Below are 25,552 nucleotides of genomic sequence, written 5' to 3'. Positions count from 1 at the left end.
TTTCATCCACACGTTTAGCAGGGACCACCAACATCCCTTTTATTTCCTTCATTTACCTTCACTTGCTGTCTTTGTTTTGATGCACAAAGGAGACGTACAGCTTGTGTGCGGGTCGTGTTTTGAGGAGCAGTTCTAAGGGGATGTGTGAAGTGACCCAGCTGAGAATATACAATGTAATTTTCATATCTGAAAGCTTAGCTCTGAGATATGTCACCAACCTCACTTGGAAAAGGCCTCTGTAAGGAAACTAGTTCAGAATTCCATAGATTTATAATGAGCTTTCTGGGACTAATCATTTGAGGAAAGTCATTTTAAATCTGTATGTGTTAAACTTCTGTGTACTGGTTCAAAACACTGGTATAGTCCTAAAAAAACCCAATTTGAAGTGATTTAGTACAACTGTTCTGATTAGATAGATGGTGTCCTTTGGGCATTACAGTCTTACTAAGTGAATTTTTAAGCTTCAGTCCATAGCTGTATATCTCAGTGACTGATGGTTATACAGATAATTAAGGGAGGTCATTTAGACTGTCTTAGCTATCAGAAATAACCCATAAAATGGTGGAGTTTATGTTTCTGTACTGATTGTAAGTTTGTAAGGCTGTCTAAATATTATATAAGCATAATTAATGTATGAAACATTTCTTGATTGGTGAGACTTGGTGTTAATCAGCTCCCAAGGGACTTGGTCTGAAGCTTTATAGCTAAACATTGGCTGAATATAGCGAGTTTATGGGCTTTCTGATGTCTGGAGAAGTATTTCCAGAACATGTGAAAATGAGCCATTTAGTCCTGGTTTAGTAAAAGGCAAGACTTATTTTCACTGTATCAAAATGATTTAGTACCACATCCTACATGTGGTCTTTGACAAGGACAACCCAATTGTATCCCAACTATATATATTTTCAGTTTGTTCCATAGGGAATGTCAGTGTTTGCAGTCGTATCACTAATTTCATATTGCCTGGCTTAATATGGGAGCAATAATGTAGTTTACGGAGTGCTAATAAGAATTGTTCTGTATATGGAGGGCTGATTATGCTCATATGGGTATACCAGTTTGGGGGGGATGCTGGAGCTTCTCTTCCATCTTATCTTGGTGACTCAGAACTCCAGGGTGTCTTCTTATTGACTTATGTCAATTCCTAATCTCTACAATGGGGATTAAAAGAATATGCCATAGGAGTGGCATGAAAGCAGACTCCACACTAAAACACACACCACGGTGTCTAGTTAAGAAATACATTCAGGTTTTACTTAGGTAGGATTTTACAAACATGGGATTGCGGTGTGTTGTTTTTTATTGTATGTATCAGAAAGTAGATGGAAATGTATGTGACCAGTTGGTCTCATCTCACCTTAAAGGGAGCAGAAATAAGTTGGTTGTTTCTGCATGACCAGCGTGCCTAAACAAGAAAGGTATGTAGCGGAAGGGAAAATAGGTCATGAGTGGAGGGTGTTTAGAAGTTGCAGTGCTGGAAGGAGTGACCGTAATCCTGGGGACAGCCTCTTGTTCCCAGGGAGGGCACTGTGCAGTCACTGTGAATGCAGGGCTGGGTGAAAGGCCATGCTAGTGCTGCAGGACACTGAAGTCGACCTTAGCAGTACCTCATCAGTCCCGTGTTGGAGCTATCAGCTGCAGTGACCAGGAGATTGGTGGTAAGCCTTTCCATTTCAGCTCTTTCTTACACTGATTCCTGCAGGGTTTCTCTGCTGCAGTGACAAGCAGCTCTCCACAATCACAGGGTCACTTTGGGAAGTGGTTTTTGGTTCTTTGTGTTAGCGCATTTGAGCCTAAAGCTTATATATCTGCATTGAGTACCACAGCTTCTGGGAGCACGCTGGCTACCAGATGAGAGAATTTCTTTATATGGAAGAGTTGTGGACTTGAGAACAAGATTCAAATCCCATTCCTTATTGCAAGAACCTGCAGCACAGAGACCTACTGCTTCTCTACCATCTCCCCAATGCTTACCGGGTGCCGTTGATTTTCACTGTCCTTTTTACTGCTTTTCTCCTGCTGTTTCATGCAGATGTACCACACGATGGGTGCTGATGTGATTAAAGGGCGGTGCTGGGTGCACCCAGCCCAGTATATATATTAAAAATCATAACCCTGGCAGCTGTGAAGGGCAGAGAGGGGCTACTTCCCCTCAGCGCCCCGTCTCCATTTCACAGTCGGCCGTCCCCTCTCACCTCGTTGCAGATGGCGGCAGCCGCTCCCCCCCCCCCGCGGACCCTCGCTAAACATGGCGGCCGCCGCTCTGGTACCGCGGGCGGAGCCGGGGGTCAGAGGGGGAGGAGGCGGAAGCGGATGTGACGTCAGCCCGTGGCCTGGCGGCGGGGCAGGAGGCGGTGGCGGCGCGGAGGCCCCGCCGGCGGCGCGGCGGTTGCCTGGTAACGGCGGGGCCTGGGGTGAAGGGGGGTCCGCGGCCTGTAGCGCTGTCCGTCCCGATGTCCTTCAGGACTGCGCGGGGAGCTGCGGCCTGGCCTCGTTTGGCCTCGTCCGCGATGCTTGGGCCTGGCCGAGGGAGAAGGCTGTGACCTCCAGGCGGGAGCGGGGTTAAAGTGGAAGGCGTGGGGTGAGACGTGCTGGGAAACGAGCCGTGCTGAAGCTGTGGGCGTGCTTTGTGAGCAGCTGTCAGCGTGTGTGGTGGGGAAGGGTAGGGGTGTGCCACGGTAATGCCTTACTTCCATTCATTACATCGTTGTTTCTTTTAAATACACGTTGATTTTCACTAAGGTGGGTTCCCTGCGTGTTTTGGTCACTTTATGCAACTTTCCCCACAGTTACATAATGGCAGAAGCCACCGTGTCGCCACTGAAGCACTTCGTGCTGGCCAAAAAGACCATCACTGCCATCTTCGAGCAGCTGCTGGACTACGTCACGGAGGGGGCTGCTTTCGTGGAAGGTCGGTTTGGGGCTTGACACGAGGCCTGGTCCATTGCTTTGAACTGGCTTTATGGTAGTGCAGCAGTGCAGTGTTACGGCATACATCGGTGTGCTGCTAGTGTGCATGTGTGCCTTCGGACATCACTGTGTTTTTTGCTTGAGGAAAGTGAAATCCTGCGCTAGCAGCCATACCCAGGATGGTTGTGCCTAATAACAGTTGACGGCATCATGTGGTGTTGGCTGCTTCCTGTGATGGTGGAAGCTGAGCTACCTCACATGATTTGGAGCCACTTACAGCCCAGTTTCAGTTCCTTACACATAGAAAAAAAACACGGACAGGCTCTGCTACCTGTTAAGTAGGTTGATTTGTCTAATAGGAAAGTAGGTCATAAAGATACAATGCAAAGAACCCATGGTTACAACACCACAGGTTTCAGCAGCATGGAGGTGCACGTTGCCACATAGTTTGGTTACTCATCACTCTGCTGATGTCAGCCCAGCTCTGACATCCATGGCAGTCCTCGCTTGGATTTCTGAAGGAGGCAGTGTCAAAAAGAGTAGGGCCAGGCATTAAGCCCATGGACGCAGCCTGGTGTGCTGAGGAGGGTGGTTCATGTTCTGAGATCTGTGCATTCTCTTTAGATGTAGATAGGTTTTAACTTTAGCAGTGAGCCTGTTGATTCATCCGTAGTGATTTAACGTGATTTAAAGTGCTGTGTAGAGCTGTCAAATGATGGGCTCACATCAGGAAGTTACTTTTGCTTTCTTACTGCTACATAATTAAAATATAGACATATCTTTGGCACGTGCAGTATCAATGATGTAGATGTTGTATCCCACGGTGTGCATTCGGTATGTGATAACTTTATATTTTTTTTTCTACGTGTAGCAACATACAGGAACCCAGAGCTTGAACATGTAGCGACAGAAGATGAATTAGCAGAAATACAGGCATATAAGAAGAAGTTAGCAGTCATCGGTGAGGTGCTTTCACGGAGACACATGAAAGTGGCATTTTTTGGCAGGTAATGAATGAATTTGATCCCTTTCAGAACTTATTATCCGTGTTTGTAAATTATATGTACCAGAATTAGTTCTTTGTTGTACGATTATTCGTTGAACGTGCTCACTCCTACCCTAATGACTGCTAAATATTTCTGTGACGCCATCGTCTTCCATTTGTGTAGTTTAATTACATACATCTTGTTGCATGCTTTTATTGATAGGTCACATCAAGTAATTCTTTTGTGTAGGTCCATTGTTTGACTTAGGACGATCAGAGTTAGTTGCCTTCTCCTGAATGTTCTGTTTGTGTAACGTGTTGGTTTTGTTTGTTTGGTGTACTTGTTGTACAGAACTTCTGTTTTAAGAACTGCTCTTGGTGTGTCCTGTAAGTACTGAAAAACAAAAATTGGAGCTGTTCATTTCCACATATATGCAACCGAAGAAGAATAGGCAGTGTTAGAGGCCGTAGCTCCGTTAACAAATTACAGCCCGTGCTTGCCTCACACTATTGTGTAAGAGTTAAGTGTCAAATCTGTATGGGTGAGGGTTACTGCAGAATGGGGCATTGCGGAGAACTTCACATCCTTGCAGAGGCGCTGAGTTGGTGAACAGTTGCATTGAGTTGAGAGAAGACTGGTTTAATTGAGCTACTTTTTCTGTCCAAAATAAGGACAAGTCTAAGTGCCATAATTAAAGACAACTTTTGCTTTATAAGGATTGCATGCAAGAAATAAATTTGATTGTCTTTCTGCACGCTGCTTCACATCTTCCTTTGGAGATCTTGATTAAGTTGAGTTTATTGTTGATTAAATTATTTGGAGTTGGCTGTAATGAGAATCCCCAGCCAGCAATACTCGGAGGCATATCTCAGAGCGTTGGTACAGTGCTCCTTTTGCGCCACATCTGATGCTTTAGAGGGCTATGTCAGGGGCACTGGTTCCTTCCTGACTGGTGCAGATCAATGCTTTCTGAAGGCAGTGCATTAAATTGCAGAGGTGGTAATTTCACAAACATTTTTAGGAGTCGCTGTTAATGCCATCATAGAAACTATTAAGCCCTCTTTTGCCTTTGTCATGCAGCCTTTTCCTCGTGTCCTTCCCCAGCATCCCTGGAATTACTCCCTTGGCTTTGCTGCGGGCAGGAATGTTGAGTTGTTACCTGATCAAAACATAATTCTATCCAAAATGTTACACAGCTTTTCCATCAGTTATTTTCTCCGGGAATTCCAGCACTGGTACAAGGCAGAGAGCAGGCTGCCCTTTCTGTGGGACAAGGAGTAGTATTTAGCAACTGCTTTGCATTAATTTGAAGCCTTATTTTAGGTTGATGATCTCTCACACCCCAAAATAGTGTGATTTAATATGATTAAAGGGGAGTGCATTCAATTCAGAAGGAAGGTGTGCTTGATGCTGCTGCACTGTGCTCAGAGTGCTCTCATTTTCTTTTTCTTTAGAACAAGCAGCGGAAAAAGTTCGGTCATTAATGCGATGCTGTGGGACAAGGTACTTCCTAGTGGGATTGGCCATACAACTAACTGCTTTCTCAGCGTGGAAGGGACTGATGGAGATAAGGCCTACCTCATGACGGAGGGCTCGGATGAGAAGAAGAGTGTCAAGGTAGAGTTCCTGAATGGTCAAGGCCTTTTTTCACAGGAGCTTTTTCTCAAAGGTTCTGTCTTTTAACAACAATTTGCAGTCTAATGAAAGTATCAGGATAACTCATGTATCATTTATAAGCTAGAAGGTGAAACTGAAAATGACTAAGGTGTGTGTCATTGTAGCACAGAGTACGTTGAGTGATCTATTTTTGTAGGACTGTCAGTAAGCTCTGTTACTTGCTAAAGATTAACTGCATTTCTCTCGTTGGCCTTAGGGCACTTACCTTCTTGAACTGCTCAGAGTGATGCCTTTAAGCTCTAAGGCAAACTCCTGGCAGCTCTCAGTATCACATGTAGCCCTGTGAGGAACACCACGCTGTGGCTCCTGTGGTTTTTGAAGCACAACTTGTTCTTTAAGTCTTAAGAAGATGGGAAAAAAAATCTTTTTAAAAGAAAGGCACGGATATTCATCAGAAGTGAATATAACTCTCTTGACAGTTTGCACAAGAACTGAGGCTGCTTTGCGGACTCATTTGTGGCACACACTGCATGTTTGTCTTCTCTCTTCATGTTTCTGATAGACCGTCAATCAGCTTGCTCATGCTCTTCACATGGATAAAGATTTGAAGGCTGGTTGTCTGGTCCACGTCTTCTGGCCCAAGTCCAAGTGTGCGCTGCTGAGGGACGATTTGGTCTTAGTGGACAGGTATGCTTTCTGTTGCAATAAACACTTCCTGAAGTCAATCTGCCACTGCAGCGTTTAAAAAAGAGACTTGCTGACTGATTGCTTGTGCTTTGGTTATCAGGTTGCAACGTTATGGAGTGGTGCTTTTTTACCCCCCCTCCTCTCCCAAGGGCACAGAGCTTGTTCTTTGATACATAGTGCTGCCTGCCATTGCTCTGCCGATTCTGGCATTGTAGGGGTTGGAACAAAAAGGTGTCCTGTGAGTGCTGCAGGAGGGACTTGCTTTTGTCTGAGCACGCTGACACCTTTAAAACAAACAGCATAGAAGTGTGACCAAGGTCAGTGCAGCTGTAAACCCTTTGCTCATTCCTTGTCCTTAAATGCTCCAGACTGATCACGTGAAAGAAGAGTGAGCGGCCTGGACTTTGTATCTAAAAGCTTATTTTAAGGGTTGCAGGACATACATGTCACACTAGTGAGTGCCATGAAAATGTAACTGTCACTGTGGATTAATGCGGCCTGTGTGTTGAGCTGACACTTCCCCCAGTCTGTACCAGAAATAAGTGAGGTTTTGCAAACATGAGCTAATGCTTCTATTCCACTTAATTTTAAAAACTGACAGCTTTATAGTCCCAATTTCATTTTAATCTTTACCTTATGCAAACTGTGCATAGGTTTATAACTTTAAGTAGGCCGTTACTAGTGGAAAAACACATCATGAATAACTTCTTTCTGATTACAATCTAAAACTTGGGATATGGGGAGGAAGAGCAATTCTGCCAGGATGGCTGACAGATCTGATGCTTTTCTGGCTGTCATGATCTGCGTATTTATTCATTGCATCATTATGGTCAAATAAGTGACAGATAAATGCTAACTGGTAATGAGCTTTTTCTTTGCCTTAAACGTGAGTTCTGCATTAGACTAAAGGTCTAAACTTCACATTGTAACTGTAATGTCCTTGAGTGATCCCAATCTGTTTTCATCACTTTGTAGAAATTGGGTACTCCATTGTTGGATAAATGAATTTGTTTTCTGTTATCAACAGTCCTGGCACAGATGTGACTACAGAGCTGGACAGCTGGATTGACAAATTCTGCTTAGATGCTGATGTGTTTGTCTTGGTTGCCAATTCTGAATCAACTCTCATGAACACGGTACGGTGTGCAGTGACTTCCTGTGAGTTCTTTGTTTAGTATTTAAAATGGAAACATTCAGCAGTGGCCTTTTTTTCTGTGGTTCGAGCCATAGAAACTCGAGCAGGAAATGTAACAATTCAGTTAAGATTCAGTTTTGTAACAAAAAAGGAAGACAGTAAATGACGTGACAGATGTGTAGAAGAGTTGATTTTTTTGTTGCAGTGTTTTCTAAAGTATCTGTTTGGAAGCTTTATTAGTTGCACTTCTGCCCCTTTTTAGGCGAGGTAGCAGCCCTGTTGGCATGTGTTGTTGGCATCAGTTTTAAGAGATTTGATGGCTTTGGAACCATCAGAAGCCTTTTATTATTTTCTGCTGGATGTCTGTGGTTTTCTGTGCTAATGAATTATTTTGAATATGAATCTTTAAACAACCCTGTTCATGGTCAGATCTCTTACAGAAGAATGCAGGACGGTTTCGGATGCCTGGAAAGTTTTCTGTTTGTGTTTTAATTCTTAGGAAAAACATTTCTTCCATAAAGTGAACGAGCGTCTCTCTAAGCCAAATATCTTCATCTTGAACAATAGATGGGATGCCTCTGCATCAGAGCCAGAATATATGGAAGATGTAAGTGACTTGGTGGCTTTTGCTTAGCTAGATGTATTTGTATATGCAAAGAGATGATGATATATTTGTGTGTGCCTGCTTTTATGCACATGGAGGTATATATCTATATCAGTTGCCAAGGTAATATATTTATTAGAATGAAAACAGCTGCTTTGTCTTTCTGGTTAAAGGATAGATTGTTTGATCCAAGCATGGAAACAACTTGCAACTTCAATTCTAACTGCAGAACCTTTTTCCTCCACATTAAGCTTGTTATAAATGTTCTTTGTCTGACTTTAATTTTGTAGTGATTCTGCTGCCTGTGGGTACAGATTATACATGTTAAGGCATGTTGGAGTAGCTGTCAGTGTTCTCTTCATATCTTTCTGAGGGCATCTGGCTTGCTGGAATGCTCAGTACTCTGCATACGGGGAATGGATCAGTTACCTCACTACCTGACTGAGATTGGTAACATACAATACAGTTCTAGAAGGAAATACGTTTGCTTCCAGGACTGATTAAGTGATTTAAAAGCAGCTGCTGCATCAGTAGGATTAGAAGGCACCTAATGTCTAAGGATAGTCAGGCATGGTTTGTTTTGTGCTCGGATGTTTTGATTCGATGGCAGTGCTCAGTTGTTTCTGCCTTTTTCTCATGAGCTTCCCACCTTTTCCTCAGGTGCGCAGGCAGCACATGGAGCGCTGTCTGACTTTTCTCGTTGATGAGCTCAAAGTTATTGATCCTGTGGAAGCGAGGAATCGCATCTTTTTTGTTTCAGCAAAAGAAGTTCTGAGTGCCAGGAGACAGAAGGCCCAAGGAATGCCAGAGAGTGGTGTGTAGGAACTCTTTTCTTTTTCTCTTTCCTCAAATGCAGAAAAAAATATCATATAGCCTGATAAAAGTGATATGGACAGTCGTGCTGTGCTGTTCTCTCCCTTATGGTCTGTTACGTTCCACAGGCGGAGCACTTGCTGAAGGGTTTCAAACAAGATTCCAAGAATTCCAAAATTTTGAGCAGATATTTGAGGTATTTATGATGCACTTTTTTTAACTGCCTCTTTTACTGATGTGAAGGTAACTTCTGTTTATGCGTAGCTTAATTTTACTGAGCGTGACCTTGGTGAACAAGTAGAGGAGTGTCAGGTATTCCAACCATGTGACAGCTGTGCTTTATCTGCTGGCTCTGTTCGTCAGTTGCCTCTTAGAACAACAGATTGAACAGAATGTTGTTCAGTGAAAGAAGGGGTCAAAGCTGGGCTCTGAGCTCATGTTTTCAGATCTCAATACTGGTGTAGTATAGATGATAAGAGACTGCTCTTAGAAATGATTGTATCACTTAATAACCATCAGCTGCTAAAATGCCCGCTGTACTGTAAGACTGATTTTGTTCTGCACACGTAGCTTTGTCATTCATTATTGCACTCCAGCACACAAACAGTAAGGCAGTGTGTTTCACTAATGTAAAAGTAAATATTTACTTGTATTTTTAAAGCCAGAGTTCTGAAATTATCGCCATTACGTGCCTCTTAGTTCTGATGCTTTGAACACTAACGCTTTTTTTGCATCCTTGGTGCTTTGCTGAAACCACCCTTCACCCTCAGTCCAGCTGTAGTCACAGCTGAGTTCACATGTTCTTCAGCAGTAGGTCTGGCTGGATAATCAGTTGATTCCTGTGCGATAAGATCCATTTATCTTGTGGAATTTGATAACTCTAAAGCTGTTATTTGTTATCTTCAACTGGGGTTTTGGATATGCCTTGATTGTTCAGGCTTTATCTGCACTGTTATGGAAGATGACCAGGGTGTTGAAATAATTAGTTCAGAATACAGACAGCACATCTGTCCGTGAAACTTGAAGTTTCTTGCTTGAGTTGCTGCTTGTAACCAAACACACATTTTTGTTTGTCATTTTTGTCCTTAGACTTATATTAGGGAACCTTCAGCTAGTAGGGAAAAAGTGGAAATTCAGTTTTTAAACCAATTGCTGCCATGTACTTTTGCTACACGCTGTATCCAAAGCACTTCTTTTTCTATACAATCTCTCACAGTCACAGTTATGCATTTGATACAAGATATTTTCATATTGGCAGACACGTGACTTATTAAATTATTTGGTGTTATAAACACTCAGCACATCGGTGAATTGGGTTTGAGATTCTCAAGCTGGACACTAAGATGAGAATCTTCTGTCCCAAGACCACAACCGCCAAAATGATCCATCCTGAAATCTCAACAAACGTTTTGCTGCATCCAGTGCACTGCATGCAGTTGGTCTTGAGTGAATATTCTCCATAAAACCACAAACCAGTTAAGTCACAGGCTGTAGGGTTTGCAAAGTTGCTTCACCAAACAGAAATGGTGTATGGAGGAGTGGAAAAGGCACGCAAGGCAGAATAGTAGTTCTGGCTGTCATTTACAATGAAAACAGCCTGAATTACTGCCCTGCAGCAGGGTCCTTCCCTAACACCAAAAGACTGTCTGGCTATGCTGGAAGGCTTACAGTGGGTTTGGTTATATTATTGGAACACTGAAAGCGTTTATCTTTGTTTCAATAGATAACAGCATTATCTAATGTTAATTTACAGACTAACAGCAAAAATGCTCCTGTCCTCCTCTTACCTTTTCCAGTCGTATAATTAACCTTTGTGTTTTTCCTAGTGCTCTAACTTGGATTGTCTGGTTGTGTTGTGAGTGACTGTCGTCCTTTTACCTACCACATACTAATGCTGGGAAGACTCTTTCCTCTGTGTCTAGTCTAGCTCTAACAATGTGCTGATATTTCTGAAACTCTGGCCTTTCATTGCTGATTTCTAGATCTGCTTCATCGAGGAACAGGGAATATATTTTATTCATTTTGTTCCTTTTGTTTTGATCTGTTATTTCTGGATAGGTGCAATTTGTCTTTATAGTGTATGCTGAGGTCATAGACGGGTCTTTTAAAAGCAACTTAAATGTTCTGTGCTGTCCACAGGTTAAGAATAATTAAAGAAAAAAAATACCTACACAAAACACCACCAAACAGATCCAATCTAAGGAATCCAGCTGCTTGCTTTCTTCCCCCTGAGTGCAGAAGATCACAGTGCAGACTGAGCCCCAGCACCTTTTATTGGCCACGTGCCTCATGGTGCACGGTTACTTAAGTCTTAATTTATGCCCAATCACAACTGATTTGCTTTAACCCACATTTAGCAGTTAAACATCTTTCAGTTAATTGTCTGTAGCCCCTGAATTGCTGTACAATATTCAAGACTGCAGATTGATTAGCATTTTTTAGAGCGTTCTGCACTGATAGATGTAACACTTCAGCCATTTGTTAAGGACCGATGGGCAACTTTTGTTTCTAATTCCTGATTACCTGGTTTGTGCCTGGACTGTCAGTATTGACGTAAGACTGTAATATTTTACTGACACGGAGCTGCTGCTTGAAGCTGTGAATATTTATAGCAGCAAAAAGAACTCGAGCGAAGCAGTATTGCCAGGGGTCCCATTAGACAGTCACTGCTCCCAATAGACAGCAGGAGGGTTTTCTGAAGAGCTGGATTTATCTAACATAGACACCAAGTTTGGTTTTGGTTTCCATTCCTCATTTGTTTTAGACAAGAAACCTCTGCACATTACTGTGAGTGAACACAAAGGCAGAGATCTGCTGCTACAGATTCATTTGAGATTTCAGTTCTGTTGTCTTTTGATTTCTGTGTATTTTCTCTTTCTGTTTCCCATGGCTTTAAGTTCACGCTAATAGCAGCAAGTGCTTTCTGACAGTGAAATTCCAGACAGTGTTGGTATGGAATTGCAGTAATGTGTTGTGGCTTGGGCTCCTCGCAGGAGTGTATCTCGCAGTCAGCCGTGAAAACCAAGTTTGAACAGCACACTATCAGAGCTAAACAGATAATAGATACTGTGAAAAACATTATGGACGCCATAAACGTAGCTGCAGCAGAGAAAAGGTAGGTGTGTTGGAGGGCTGGTTGGTGTTGGTTTCTCCAGCTCATCTAAGGAGCCGTTTCCATGCTGGTGGTTTCTTGGGTCATTTTGGACTGTAAAATGCACTTTTTTTTCCTCCATTGGTAAGAAATGGAGGATTTCTCTGGTGTGTCAGTCCGACTGCTCTCTTGCACTGCTCACTCTTGCCCTTGCTCTGTGACTCCTGCATAGGGATCTTGGTTGACTTTGTTTTCCTTCTCACTGATTTATGGTCACAGAGATAATCTGTGGGTTTTCCAATTGTTTTTTAAAGTTTTTTTCTCATTGTATCCAGCACTTACAGTCACATTTGGGCCTGCTGCTGTACCTGTAGACGTTTGTTTACGGTAACATTGAGCAACTACATGGGAGGCTGTAGTGCTGTGATTTGAGTGCTTAAAAGTGCTGCAAGGAGTGGGAAAAGCCCATGTGAGCTCTCTGGGCTGGGTCACTGGTTCTTTTCATGTTGCATCCTGAGGTGTTTTACTCTCTTTGCTCACCAAAATATCCTTCAGTGCACGTGGTAATAACTCACATTTCCACTCTCATAGTTCCATGTTTTTGGACATTTGGATATGTTTTCTCCCCACTTCCGCTGCTGCCTCTTCTCTTTCTCGTACATTGTGAACTTGCATCCACCTCCTTTCTGTGTCTGTTAATAAAGTGTCTTTATGTCCCAACAGACTCTGCTATGCCTGTCAAACATTCATCTTCCCAAACATATCAGCATTGCCAAGCTGCCTGTTTACATATTAACCTGTCTCACTTTGTCAGTTGCTATGAAAACCTGCTGTGAATCTGTTGGAAAATATTTTGATACCTCCTTCTTTCTGTCTGTTGACAAGCCCAAACCTGTGCAGTGACCCCTCTTAGTCTGAATTGTCTCTTAATGTAACTGCTGATCATTCAAGATACAGCTGCTCTACATTTTAAGTGTGTTTTTCTTAAACAATAGGCCTAGCGCCTTTGGAGAGAGCTGTTTGTGACAAGGTTAGTTTCTGCTGCCTCCCATTTGCTCTGCAGGGTCATTGGGCTGATGTCATTGGTAAGGAACAGCTGAATGGTGCTGGTGAGCAGTAGGACAGCGTGATTGGATTTATCTTTTCTTCCTTTTATAATCAGGAAAGGCGAAGTATTAAAGGCCTCTCATTTCAGATCCCTCTTTATGTAGTTCCAACTCCAAACGCTCATTCTTAAGATATATCAAAGCCCAGTCATTAGAGTTGTGCTCAATCAATGCAGCCTTTAAGTGCACTTGTAAATTTTACATCTACGTTGCAGTCATTCTGAGGCACTCAGTGCTTCTGCTTTGTTCCACTACTGTCACTTTGGAGCCTTTAAGCTGCTCGGTACGCCCTAAGCTCGGTGGGTCATGATGGTACATGCTTGCTTGGTTTCTGGGAGAATACCTGCTGGTAATGGTGATTTCCTTTCTGCTTCATCAGAGTGCTCTCAATGGAAGAGCGAGAAGATCAGAAGGATAGGTTGGACTTCGTTCGAAATCAGCTGAACATTTTGACAGAAGATACGAAGGAAAAAATCAAACGCGTTACCGAGGAAGTAGAAAATAAAGTAAGTAATGCAGGGAGGGAGGAGTGTGTGCGTGACAGCTTGGCAGATGAATAAGTGAATCTGTCAGCACGTGGGTGTTGAGCAATGGATGGACTTCTTACAAATGGCTTCACCCTCAGCATTAGAGCTGGGGCTGACCAGAGTTTGATCTGAAATCCTGCAAAGGTGGACAAAGCAAATCTTCAGCTTGAGCAGATGTGAATTTTGAAGTGTTTGGAATAGGAGCTTTTCAAAGCGGTAGCATAATTTGGGGCAGGTTTTTGCTTTCCTAAGTTTGGAGACAACATTTATGTTCAGAGGGTGTATAAATGAATATAGGCTATCAGATTATATTAGTCCAGGATGCTTGGCTGGGTTGAAGTATTTGATAAGACGTTGTTTTAATTCACATCAGCAGTGCTAATTGATGTGTAAGGGACTGTTAGACTGTAATCCACTTCTCCTGTCTGTGTCCTGAGTGTACAAAACACTGGGCATCTCCAGTGTCTGCTGGGGAAAAATTGCATTACCCACAGCCTCTGGCATCCCAGTCAGCTCATCTGAAACTGCCTGTGGTTGTAAGGAGAAGTCTGCAGGTTTTACTGATGGAGTTTTTCTGGTTAGCTGCAGAAGCTGATGGGAGGGAATATATTGTGACCTTGAAGCGTCCTGACAACAGCAGGTCACAGCAGTGTCGAAAATCTCTCAGATTCAAATGTTTTCCCTTCTGAACAGCAGTCCCTTTCATGCACCCCACCCCAAGCCTGCGAAGTACATTTGAACTGTCATCTATATTCCATTTCAAAGAGCAAAAAGATAAAGAAAAAGGCACGCTGTCAGTTCCTTGCTGAGTGTCACGTAATTGAATTATTTGTTGTAACTGGGTTAGTTCAGAAGCCTGTTTCCACTCTGTCTGGAAAAGATCGGAGCGGCATCGTGCTTTGTCTTTCAGGTCTCCTCTGCCATGACTGATGAGATTTGCCGACTTTCAGTTCTAGTTGATGAATTTTATTCAGACTTCCACCCTTCTCCTCAAGTACTGAAGATCTATAAGACAGTAAGATTTCTTTGTCTTTAACTTCTACATTTTCATGACTTGCTTATTGTTTTATATGATGCTTTGTTGAAGCGTTACAGAACTTGGATTTGATGATCCGTTTGTCTCTCTGCCCTGGCCTGGCTCTGCAAAATGCCCAGAGCAGATTCCTGTGTGTTGGTGGGATTGCTCTGTCTCTACGTAGAGCGGTGAAATCACCTGCTGAATTGTGACTGACTGCTTTGTACCGGTGTGCTCTTTGGTGTCACATTTTTATTGAAAAGACATGCTTTTCCATATGCCTTTTTACAATAACAAGGTAGAGAAATCCTCCCTGTGTCACTTTCATTAGATTTGCAGTCACAGTTCAAAGGCGTCTTACTTTCATGTAACCTGCTTTTCTTGCTACTGCAAATAATACCACCTAGTGTTTACCACACCTCTGAACAACGTAATTAATGAGCTAAGCAGAAGTTGACGAGAGTATTTTCTTTATAAACCTTCAGGAACTCAACAAACACATAGAAGATGGTTTGGGGAAGAACCTGGCTGATCGTTGCTCCAGTGAAGTCAATGAGTCGATGCATCAGTCGCAGCAGGAGATCATTGGTAATGCGGGACGGGCAGGATATTGACTTTCTGTGTTTGGAGAAGGCAATTGGGGATAATTTGCTTTTGGAATCATTTTCTTTCTGAATGTGCTGGAATGTTTACATGATACAGCAGTAAGGGCGAACCGTCCTGGCTCAGGACTGAGTCTGGTAGTAGCCAGTAACAGATGCTTGAGGAGAAGGATGAGCCAGTGTCAGTAGAGTGATCCATGCCCTGCTGAGGGACTTCTGAACCAAAACACAGCACCTGAATTAATGATTCAAGCGAGTAAAAATGGATTTCCCTCTGGGAACTTGCCTAATCCTTTTGTAACCTCATTTTAGCCATGAAACAGAGTAATTGGCACATCATGTTTCTGCAGTATAGTCCTCTCTCTGGGTCTCTCTGAATTAACAGGATGGTTTCACAAAGCAGTTGTGGTGTGGTACTGATTCAGCACCCACTGGTTTCTTTTGGAGATGTTGGGGGATTTTTTTGTTAGCAGTGTTTCCTATGCAGTGTTAATTCTTAGCCATTTCTTCTGCTCTGTTTCTGGTAATAAAAGATTGGGAGCAAGGTGATTGAATTACATGAAGCCTTGTTATCTTATTCAGTAATGTTGCCTCTTCTGTATGGCACCACCAAATGGCTGGAAAAACAAACTTATTTGTACTTGTCCCTATCTTTTACCATTGCTGGAGGTCTTTAAGTTAATGTGTCCTTTTTTGGACAGTGGTGCTTTATCTACAAGTCACTTTAGTGCGGCTGTTTTATGGGCGCAGTGAAGGGCTGCTCTGTTAGGATCCAGACTGCTAAAGTGCTCGAGGGTTTCTTTTTCTAGGGGTTGGTTTGTTTGTTTAAAAAGTCAGTTTGGGTTCTTGTAGTTCTCAAAGCTGGTCAGCGCTGCAAGGATTCTGCTTGGGAATGTGCTGTCAGGCTTTCAGTGTTAACTCATCCTCACTGTTGGGTTCTGTTTCTAGAAAACCTGAAACCATTGTTGCCTTCTGGTGCTCAGAACCAGCTCCACTTGCTGATCCCATGCAGGAAGTTTGACCTCAGCTACGACCTGAACTGTCACAGTCTCTGTGCGGATTTTCAAGAGGATATCATGTTCCACTTCTCCCTGGGATGGACTTCACTTGTGAACCGGTTCTTGGGTCCTAAACATGCTCAGCGAGTACTTCTGGGACTGGCAGATCCCAGTTTACAAGTGAGTGCTTCAGAGATGAGGCTGACCTTTTAAGTGCCTTGTTTTGCCTTAATGAGGATTTATTGATTTTTTTTAGTTTATTTTAATTACAGTTGTTTTTATTTTAAATCCTATTTGTTTCCCCGCTTGCTGCTGCCTTCCCCTGGTCCCTCTGTGTGAAATATTTTTGGCAAGGGTTGTTTTATTGGATTCTATTCAGGGTTAAAAGGGAACCGAGCATCTTTCCCATGCTTTCTGCAGACGTTGCCTAAGTTCTGGTTTCCTTTGGATTGAACGCTCCGGGGAACTTCTTTATTTGTCACCTTTGGATCTTTGAGCAGAACCCTCATTCTGACTTAGTCCCTGTGTGGCAGGGAACTGTCAGAACCTCCACTGCTTACCAGGAACATTGTTCAGATGCCTGTGCTGAACAGTTCCTTTCAAACGAATGGAACCCTGAATAGCTGACAATAAAACTAATCTCTGTGTAGTTCTGTAATGCTTTTGACTTAGGCTGCTGTGTTCCACTCTTCTAGATCCCTCGTCCCTTAGCTACCACCCCGTCTGCTGCCAGCCTTCCTGCTGCAACTCCAGAGAATGCGTCACCCGATGATTTCATGGTTCCTTTGGTAATGGGTTTAGCTTCACTGACATCACGGACCTCTATGAGCATCATCATTGTTGGCGGAGTGGCAAGTAGCATTAGCAGCACTCACCGAGGGCAGAGATGGGCTGTTCTTCCCTTTCTGGGGTTCCGTACCATGCAGCATGAAGCATGTAGTAACTTCTTAGCATGGCTGGGGTGGATGAGCACATGCGGTACACTGGACACAAGGAATCAGACTGTAGTGAGAAAATTGCTGTGATGACGCCGAGTGTAGCTGGGCATCTTCTGACTGCGTTCAGTTTCTAAACTATGGGGTGACTTGATTGTGCCTTACATGTTGTTGGACTGGTGGGAGCTTTGCTTTTTCCTTCCTCCTCCTGTAGCCTGGATGTTCTCCGAGCCGTTGGGGTACCAGCTCATTTGGATAGAGCTCTATTGCTCTATAATAATATATTTGCTAATCTAATCTAGTAAAAGGGCCTTGAAGACAAAAACAGCAACAAAAGAAAAAGGTGGAAATAAATAGATTTCCTGATAGTCCAACTGCATTCTGTAGGGCAACTCTCATTTAAACTAAGGACTTTTCCTTTTCAGATTTGGAAAACGATTGGCTGGAAACTCATCTCTCTCTCCTTAAGTATGTATGGGTTACTCTATCTCTATGAGAGACTAACTTGGACCACTAAAGCAAAAGAGAGAGCCTTCAAGCAGCAGTTTGTGAACTACGCGACCGAAAAGCTGCAGATGATCGTCAGCCTTACGAGTGCAAACTGCAGCCACCAGGTGCAGCAGTAAGTGATACACACGATAAGGAACCTTTGTCGGTGTGGCGCTGGGTGTGGGAAGGCAGCAGAGTGTTCTTGCAGGCCCTGTTTATTGTGAGGGATGTTTGTAATATTGTTACAGGGAGGTGTTACGGCACCAACAATAGGTGTTGGTAGGCTGTAGGTGTGAAGTTGGTAATTAGGGAAGGTAAGACGTGCTCCTCTGCAGGGGTATTTACATGTGAGAGTCTGTAGTTGTGGACTCGGGACTCTTTAACACTTTGTTGTGTTCTGTGATCCCCTGGCAGCTGGAGGCTTTGGTTGCAGTGTTTTGCTGCACACTGCAACACTGTGTGATTGATGTGATTGATCCTGTATTGCTTTTGTGGCAAGATTCTGTAAGCTGCGATTACAGACTTGTTTTTCCTGTAGGGAAATGGCCACCACCTTTGCCCGGCTCTGTCAGCAGGTGGATGTTACCCAGAAAAACCTGGAGAAAGAAATTGCCCGTCTGTCCAAAGAAATAGATCAGCTGGAGAACATACAGAGCCACTCCAAGCAACTAAGGTGAGTCTGCGTGTGGCTGCCAAGAGCCAACTGCTGGCACTGCTGACCTCTCAGTGGATGCTTGCTGTCACTTCCAGCCTAGAAGCGAGGTATACCCAGCTGCAGTCTTTCCTTTACTCAGAAGCAAACAGTTCTTTGGTTAAGAGTTAAATAAATGCAGGCTTCTTCCACGAGAATGAGAAAAGCTCCTGAAATGGTCTTAGACAATCTTTACTTTACTCTGTTGGAGTGGTGGCTTTCATTAGAGCATTTGTCTCCTGCAGGTAACCTAGGGGGGGGTGACACCTTCCTGGGGAGCAGGAGAGTGTTAGAGCAGCTGTCAGCTTGTCGTTCACTTCAGTCCCATTTTGGTTTTGCCACCAGCAGCAGGTGTTTGTGGAACAGGAACTCGCAGCAATGGGTGGCTGAGGGACTCAGGAGTAGGTCCAGGCTCCAGTTGGAGCAGAAGTTCTGGTTTTCTCAGTGCTTTGGGTTTCAGAAGTAGAGACCAAACGCAAGTTTTGCTTCTGGAACTGCACTGAAGTGAATATTCTGCTTTTGTTTGTTTTGCAGAACTAAAGCCATTCACCTGGAGAACGAACTAGATCGCTTTACAAAGCATTTTCTTCAAAAGAGTAAATAAAGCATCAGCGTTCGCTTCCCGGTGATCCTTTGTAGGACAAAGCAGACATTTGACAGCCGACGCCTCTCTTGGGGGGGGTCACATGAAATGATTTATATTTTTAACCTTATTTTGATTACATGAATTATCGTAAAGCTTAATTTGGACGGTGAACCAAACTGAATTGCTGTGGGACGCTTCCAAGTGTTATGTTTGTTTTGCAGATTGGGAGTTAAAAGTCTTTAACACTAAATTTCGTTGGGCACTTGAGAATAAAAACCCAAATCCCTTTTGATTTTGGTTAGTGCTTAGGAGGGGCAGGTCTGGCTTCCTGGCATCCAGGAGTTTATGCAGGGAGGCTGCTCAGCACTGCTGTCTTTCCCATTCTTAGTTGACCAGGAAGAGCCAGGGGAGGAGGATGCTGCTTTTCATTTGTGCTTGTTTGGGGTTTTTAAGGAAGGGAATGAACTCCAGCATGGTGGACAAGCAGTCCTGAGCGTTCTGAAAGCAAGTGGAATCGGGTTGGGAAGATGTTCCTGTTCTTGGATAAGGAAACAAAAGGTGGTAGCTGTAGAGCAGTCGCTCCTGGGATGCGGTAGGCCGTAGTTTCCCTGCTGGCTCCTGCATCTCTAGCCAAGATGGTGTTAAGTAAAAATTAGTTGGTAAACTGGACACTTGTCTCTGTGAGCACGGTGGGAAGCTGTTCAGGTGAAGGGCAGCAAATGAGTGGCTGAGTCAGTGGTTTGGGTCCCATTTCCACATGTTGGAGGGCAAGATTTGGGTGTCGGGCTCCAGCACTGAGAGGTGGAGGCTGTCTGATGGGAGCTCCTCACGTAACATCCTGAGCTGCTCCTCGGTTCTGCTGTAGCACCCATCCCTTATGAGCTGTGACAGGTATGATGGAGTACTTCCCCCTCTGCTCACCTCCAGCAGCTCAGAGCCTCTCAGCCCGGCTGCTGCCACCTGCAATCACTGAGCACCTTCGTTTTTCTAACCAGACTTTTTAAGAATAACTTATTTTAGAAGAGAAAGCCTTTTCAGAGTATTTATATATTTTTATGGCTCTGTATGAACAAGATTAATGAAATACTCAAATTCAAAACTTCAGAGTTTTGCTATATTCCAGTAAATAAGGGCTATCCTAAAAGGAGCGAGATTAAAAGCTAATAGTAGTGGAGTGCTGTTAATAACCAGCTGTTTGTTTGCACCGTTGTGTACAGGGTTGGTTTGTGACTGTGCAGCAGCACAGCTCTGAGCTGGCAGCAGCAGTGGGGGAGCTGCGTGAGGTTCACTGAGGAAAACTGAATATGGAAACGAGCCACAGCCCATGGGTTGTGTCTGAGAGGTGACAGGGGTGTGCTGGTGCGTCTGAAGCACTGCTAGAGATTGTACCCAGGTGAAACCTTCACATGCATGTGTTCTGCAGATGTTTATTAAAAAATGATAACTCTTCTCCTGTGGTAACGTTACTTCACAACTGTCTCGGTAAGGAAAAGTCACCCTTTGCTTCCACTGTAGGACAGTGGTTAGAGATTGATGGTCCTTGAGGTGCCTTCCAACCCAGGCCATTCTGTGATGGGGGCCATGCGGTGGAGTTGTAAAGGAGCACCCACGCGTGGCACCCATCTGGTTAAAAGCACTTGTTTATTGGTTACAATATCAACTCATGGCAACATCTTTCACTGAGCCACTGTACAAATACAAAGAAAAGATCCATTGTGGGGGGGAAAAAAAAAAGAAAAAGCTATAAACAGAGTTCATAGCAAGTGATTTTTTTTCACAGGGAGGTCTTTTTACAACAGCACTGTTAAAGAACAAATGGCACAAGTCCCTGGTTTCTTCAATAGCTTAAATAAAAGCTTTAAGACTGTTTCTGTATACATACACGATCCAAAGGCAGTGCAGAATCACTTCATAATTGGTAACATGACCGCAGTTATCCAAAGTAGTCAGCAACAAGTGACAGAAGGAACCCAGCTGATGAGCAATGCCAGAAACTGAAGGCAAATTAAAACGGAGATGGTTAGAAGCGTTTTAGTTTTGGACTCCTTTGGATGTCATATGTACTACAAGTGTTCAGATGCTTTTATTTTTTTCTTCTTTAAAAAAAAAAGAAACAAAGGAAAAAGAAAAAACACAAATAGAGCACCATCGTGTAAGGAAAACAAAGGCTTGAAATATCTAAGACTATTCCACCGAAGTCCATATTAGTTAAAACCTAAACATACTGTGTGGTATAAGGATGTCAGGCACATGTAATCTGTTATCAGTTATATCAATTAGTAACACTGTTCACACATTTACCATAACAACACTGCATTAACATTCTGCATGTATTTTACATAACCAGCAATTGGATAAAAAGGCTTGTGGTGCCTCTGAAGTGTAGGAAGTAGTTTACCAGCATGCATGCCAGGTTACTGTATACAAAGTGCACCATCAACCCATGCTTAATTACTTTTACAGGAAACGCTATCTCAAAAATCAGTCATTCTGCTACACAACCATTGATACCAACTATTTGAATTAGCCAATACTTATTCTCACCAACATCTTAAAGCACAGCACTAAACCTAGTGGAGGTGACGGTGTCCTCAAAGAGGAACGACTAAGCACGCTTGGAATGTTTTCACAATGGTTTCATTCTACCTTAAAGTAACGCCAACTTCATTGTGGGACACGAACTGAAGAGTTCACTATTTCCGACCCATGCACAACAGTAAGCACGCCGGGACCAGCTGCTACATCCATTCAGCTTTGGAAAGTCCAGGTCAGGCCCTCTCAGAGACTGGGGGACAGCCCAAGAATCCACGTTCTGCTTCCATACACAGATGGGAGTCAATGCTTCAACCCATCCGTTCTGCCAGGTACTGCCAAGCGGCTGCAGTTTGCAAGGCAGATGGCACTGATGGTTGGAAGAAAAAAGGGTCTGGAGACAGATGAAAACAGGCCAGCACTGCAGTACTCGGTGAGTTTACATTTAGAAGCTTCTGTGGTTTCCAGAATCTCAATCATCATCCCCACCAATGAATAGATGTCTGAATCCACACCAGAACAAGCCCAGGTTAGGCACTTGCCTGGCCTGATTAGTATCCTGTATTGCAACATTGAATCAATGCTGGAAAATGCTGACATAAAAAACAAAACTACCGGAATGAAATCAATCTTGCACCGCAAAGCACAGAGTTCCACTTTCCAAGCTATAACCAACAGGATTTGAGAAGAGAGGTTAGGAATGAGTTACTGTGCCTCGACAGTCTTAGCTACTAGACTTCTGTAATCACAGAAGGTATCTGAAGTTCAGGCCACGATGCAGTTTGGCAACTAACTTTTACAGTTTAAGATGTACCCACTGGGGCTGCTGAATCTGCTGCACTGTTTGCTGCCATGGAGCAGTTAGAAATTGCACAAGCTGCACCATCTTCTTTGAGATGCAAAGCTGGGAATTACGTCTTTTAAGTAAAACGTACAAAGGCTCATTTTCTTAACTTCCTCGTATTAGAGGGAGCTTGAGCATGTAACCATTAAACCACATCCATTCTATTGAGTGAACTCACCAACAACAGACATGAAAATAAGAAGAGCAATCTTGTGCAAGTTCCTTATTTGCCCTCATACAGTGGCAACAGCGCATCACATCAAGTCTGTAGGCTTTGGGTTTTTTCCTTCAGCCTTAGATACTACAGAACAGTAATTAAACAGCGAACGTCACCTTGGCAGGATCTATCACAAGCTTTCTACAGGTCCCCAAGAAGCATCAGATACTGTTTCCACAGTTGTGCTGAGGCTCCTTCCACGTTTCCTTGTGCACCAACACAAAAGGAGCCACGGCGGGACCTGCAGCACTAGAAGAAGCAGTTAACCAAACAGCACAAACAGGCAGAGATTTATAACGACGCTTTGGGAAACCTCACAGGCAAGCAGCTGGCATTCCTTACTGGTAGCTGAATCCAACAGGCTCATCAGCCAATGACAGTGATGCTGTTTGCAGCAATAACTGTACGAGAGCCATTACCACATTTACAGTCTACCCAAACTTCTAAGAAAAGTTATATACATCTGTAAATTTCACAAGTAGAAACCAGCTTAAACAGAATGTAAAAATGGCACCTGTCTGTGCAACAGCGTTGGGTAGGAAATTGGTTCAAAACGCACTTCTATGGCAAAAAACTGTTTAGAAAAAGAATATTTTTGTAAAATTCTGTAGTAACAAATTTCCAGAAGCATTCGCTCAAGGCAGCTGTGAGTTAAAAACAAAACAAAAGTGCACCACTAAAAACAACCAAATCTGAGAGATCTCAACTTGCTGACTTAAAAGAGTAACAAGTCTTTCATCAGAGTTCTGTTAATGCAGGCAGATGGAAAAGCAAAATGCTGAGGAATTCCTGTGACATACAATATCGTGTGATTTTGGTCCTACACCGCAATCTGCTGCTTGGAAATGTACCCTTGTGCAGCACAAGATCTGCTGCTTCGCTTTAATTTTTGTTAAGTGAATTTACTGTGATCGGTACATTTATTGGCACCTTCGCCACTCAGACATGGCAAGTTCACAGGCACAGCTTGGAAGTTCTGAAATTTAGGATTACAAACGTCATAAACTTGACAAAGTCGTCTCTGTTTTGGTGTACTACAAAAGATTGGGCACTTAGATTTGGTACCTGACCCACGGATACCCAGACTTCTCCATAACTTGAGGGCAGATGAACATTTATCTTCTGACCTGGTAGTTTAAAACTCACATGTATTTAAGACAAGTCGCATCAGAAAAGCCAACAGACTCAATTTCCCCTTTCTCCAAATGCCACAGGCTTTGAGATTCCCGAGGGAACATCCATTGCAGGCACAGACACGCTGCCAGGCACCAAGAAGTTAAGCAGTCCTCCTGGGTAGTTTCAAATGGGCATCACTCACTTGATTTGCTTCTATCTACACTCAACCATACTTGGCCAGAACTTGGCATTTATAAGCTGCTGACACCAAAATCTGAATAAATCAGGAAGAGGAGATGGCTATTTACAGTGTGAGAAATGCAGAACAATTAGCATCTAATGAGCCACTAAGTGACCACAGGAGAACAAGCAAGTCACTAACTTTATAGCACAAAGTTTTAAAGGGCCACACAAGTAAGTAAGGTTATTTAGTTCACTGTAAGTTACACAATTCCTTTTATAATTCACACTGCACATAACTGACAACAAGCACTTTTGGTTGTGGTATGCTTTGGCAAACCCCCAGTTTGGAGGGGAATTATAGTTGATTAACTGCACATTTAAATATTTAAGATTCTAAGCAAAGTTCCCTGGAATTTCTGTTTGTTGGGGTGACTGAGCGAGCTCCGCAAACCCCCTGCTTTCTGCACACCGACTATCGCGCCAAATCACTCTGTTAAGAATTTGTGACAGGCCAAACTACCTCATTTATAGCTGACCTGTCAAAAAGCAAAGCACTCGGCCACTTAACATCAGCAGTGCAGGTCACTTGGTTTCCATACCCGAGGGCTGGGTGGAATAGCAGATGCGGAAAGCCGCAGTAAGGAGGCTAATACTTCTGGAAGTGGAATTTTGTTTTTTCCCTCTGTTGTTGCAAATCTGCCTGGCATTAACTCCTTGGTGTTTGGATGGCGTCACTGCCAATGGATGAACCAGGAACCACTGGCTTAAGGAAGAACCCCCACGATTAAAAATAGGCAAGCAGGTCAAGAAGTGAGTGAGTAAGGCAGTAGGTATTAACTGGGAGTCTCCAGGGCCTCTAAAAAAAAAGAAGAAATTCAAATGCCTTCCATTATAAAAACACATACATACCATCGGCTTCACTTTATCTACAGTAAATTCACAAAAACATTTAAAACAGCAATTATAGTTCATCCACTACAAAACTCAGAAGTGACACCTCAGGTTAAAGCAAAACTATAAATGTAGTTCCTTAAAAAATGCAAACGTATTTCTTTACATACAGACAAATGTTACATGATTGGCTGCTATTATGTGTATATTCAGTTATGTACAAAAAAAAAAGTACAGGATTAGCAGACTGAGCACAAGCAAAAACCCTTCAAAGACGATCTAACCAAACCATCCGAAACAAAATGACTGGCTCTTAGTTTGTCGGTCACCATGATGATGTGTGCTGGCCCCTTTTAAAAAGTCAGTGATTTCTTCCCCCCTCCCCTGTTTCTTCACTTGATTTTTTTTCTAGTTTACAGAAAGCCTTTTTGTGTAATAATCAGTGAATAGAAAAACTTCACCTGCAAATACAAGGTAGAAATGTTATTTCACAGCTATAGGCTGCAGCATTGATCTCTCCAGGTCTCAAGTGGAGAATGTACATGTTTGGCTCCCAGTTAATTCCAGATTCTGAGAAAACTGTCCCAAGACCCTGTAGCTACAGCCATGCCATCATCAGTGACACCTAAACAGCTGACACGGTTGTCATGGCCAGCAAGGACACCTGGAAAAGAACAACTGAACGTTAATATTTACAGGATGCATCAAGGGCTTCAGCTGCTACTCTGCCCTCCCAGACTAAGTCTTCAATCAGGCTGATTAAATATGTTAACAAGAGGTCAAGCATCCTCCCTTTTCTTTAGCTTTAGGAACTGTATATCACAACAACAGCCATATGGAGAAACAGTACAGCGAGGTTACTAACAATGTGTAAACACAAACAAACTCACTTCTGCCTCCATTTCTTTCCTCTAAACTTTTCCCCCTCATCCCTTGCCACGCTCTGTACCGCACTGTCCCATATTTTCAGAAATGCT

General features: G+C 43.2%; 2 protein-coding genes across 7 annotated transcripts in view; one reads left to right on the top strand and one right to left on the bottom strand.

Moving 5' to 3' along the window:
* The first annotated feature begins 1,462 nt into the window (after window positions 1-1,462).
* Window positions 1,463-20,423, top strand: MFN1 (mitofusin 1). Of its 2 annotated transcripts, none has more exons than XM_072344323.1 (18): window positions 1,463-1,658; window positions 2,790-2,911; window positions 3,782-3,917; window positions 5,351-5,513; window positions 6,076-6,200; window positions 7,228-7,336; window positions 7,835-7,942; window positions 8,600-8,753; window positions 8,881-8,948; window positions 11,746-11,867; window positions 13,329-13,455; window positions 14,387-14,491; window positions 14,977-15,079; window positions 16,042-16,271; window positions 16,787-16,942; window positions 17,452-17,648; window positions 18,054-18,188; window positions 18,741-20,423. In XM_072344323.1, the coding sequence occupies exons 2-18, from the start codon at window positions 2,797-2,799 to the stop codon at window positions 18,808-18,810; spliced, it is 2,223 nt and encodes a 740-aa protein (XP_072200424.1). In that variant the 5' UTR covers window positions 1,463-1,658; window positions 2,790-2,796; the 3' UTR covers window positions 18,811-20,423. The 2 variants fall into 2 exon arrangements, with proteins under 2 accessions (XP_072200424.1, XP_072200423.1); XM_072344322.1 differs by lacking the exon at window positions 1,463-1,658 and adding an exon at window positions 2,295-2,396.
* Window positions 20,415-25,552, bottom strand: part of GNB4 (G protein subunit beta 4) — a 56,277-nt gene continuing 51,139 nt past the window's right edge. For all 5 annotated transcript variants that reach the window (XM_072344327.1, XM_072344329.1, XM_072344328.1 and 2 more), the window contains one exon: window positions 20,415-25,239. In XM_072344327.1, the coding sequence (XP_072200428.1) occupies window positions 25,133-25,239 (107 nt within the window). In that variant the 3' untranslated portion in view covers window positions 20,415-25,132. The remainder of the gene's footprint in view (window positions 25,240-25,552) is intronic.

This window comes from Excalfactoria chinensis, chromosome 9 (genome assembly GCF_039878825.1).
Source record: "Excalfactoria chinensis isolate bCotChi1 chromosome 9, bCotChi1.hap2, whole genome shotgun sequence".
NCBI classification, from domain to species: Eukaryota; Metazoa; Chordata; class Aves; order Galliformes; family Phasianidae; genus Excalfactoria; species Excalfactoria chinensis.
The sequence above is the reverse complement of the archived record's forward strand: the minus strand, read 5'-3'. Positions and strand labels throughout refer to the sequence as shown.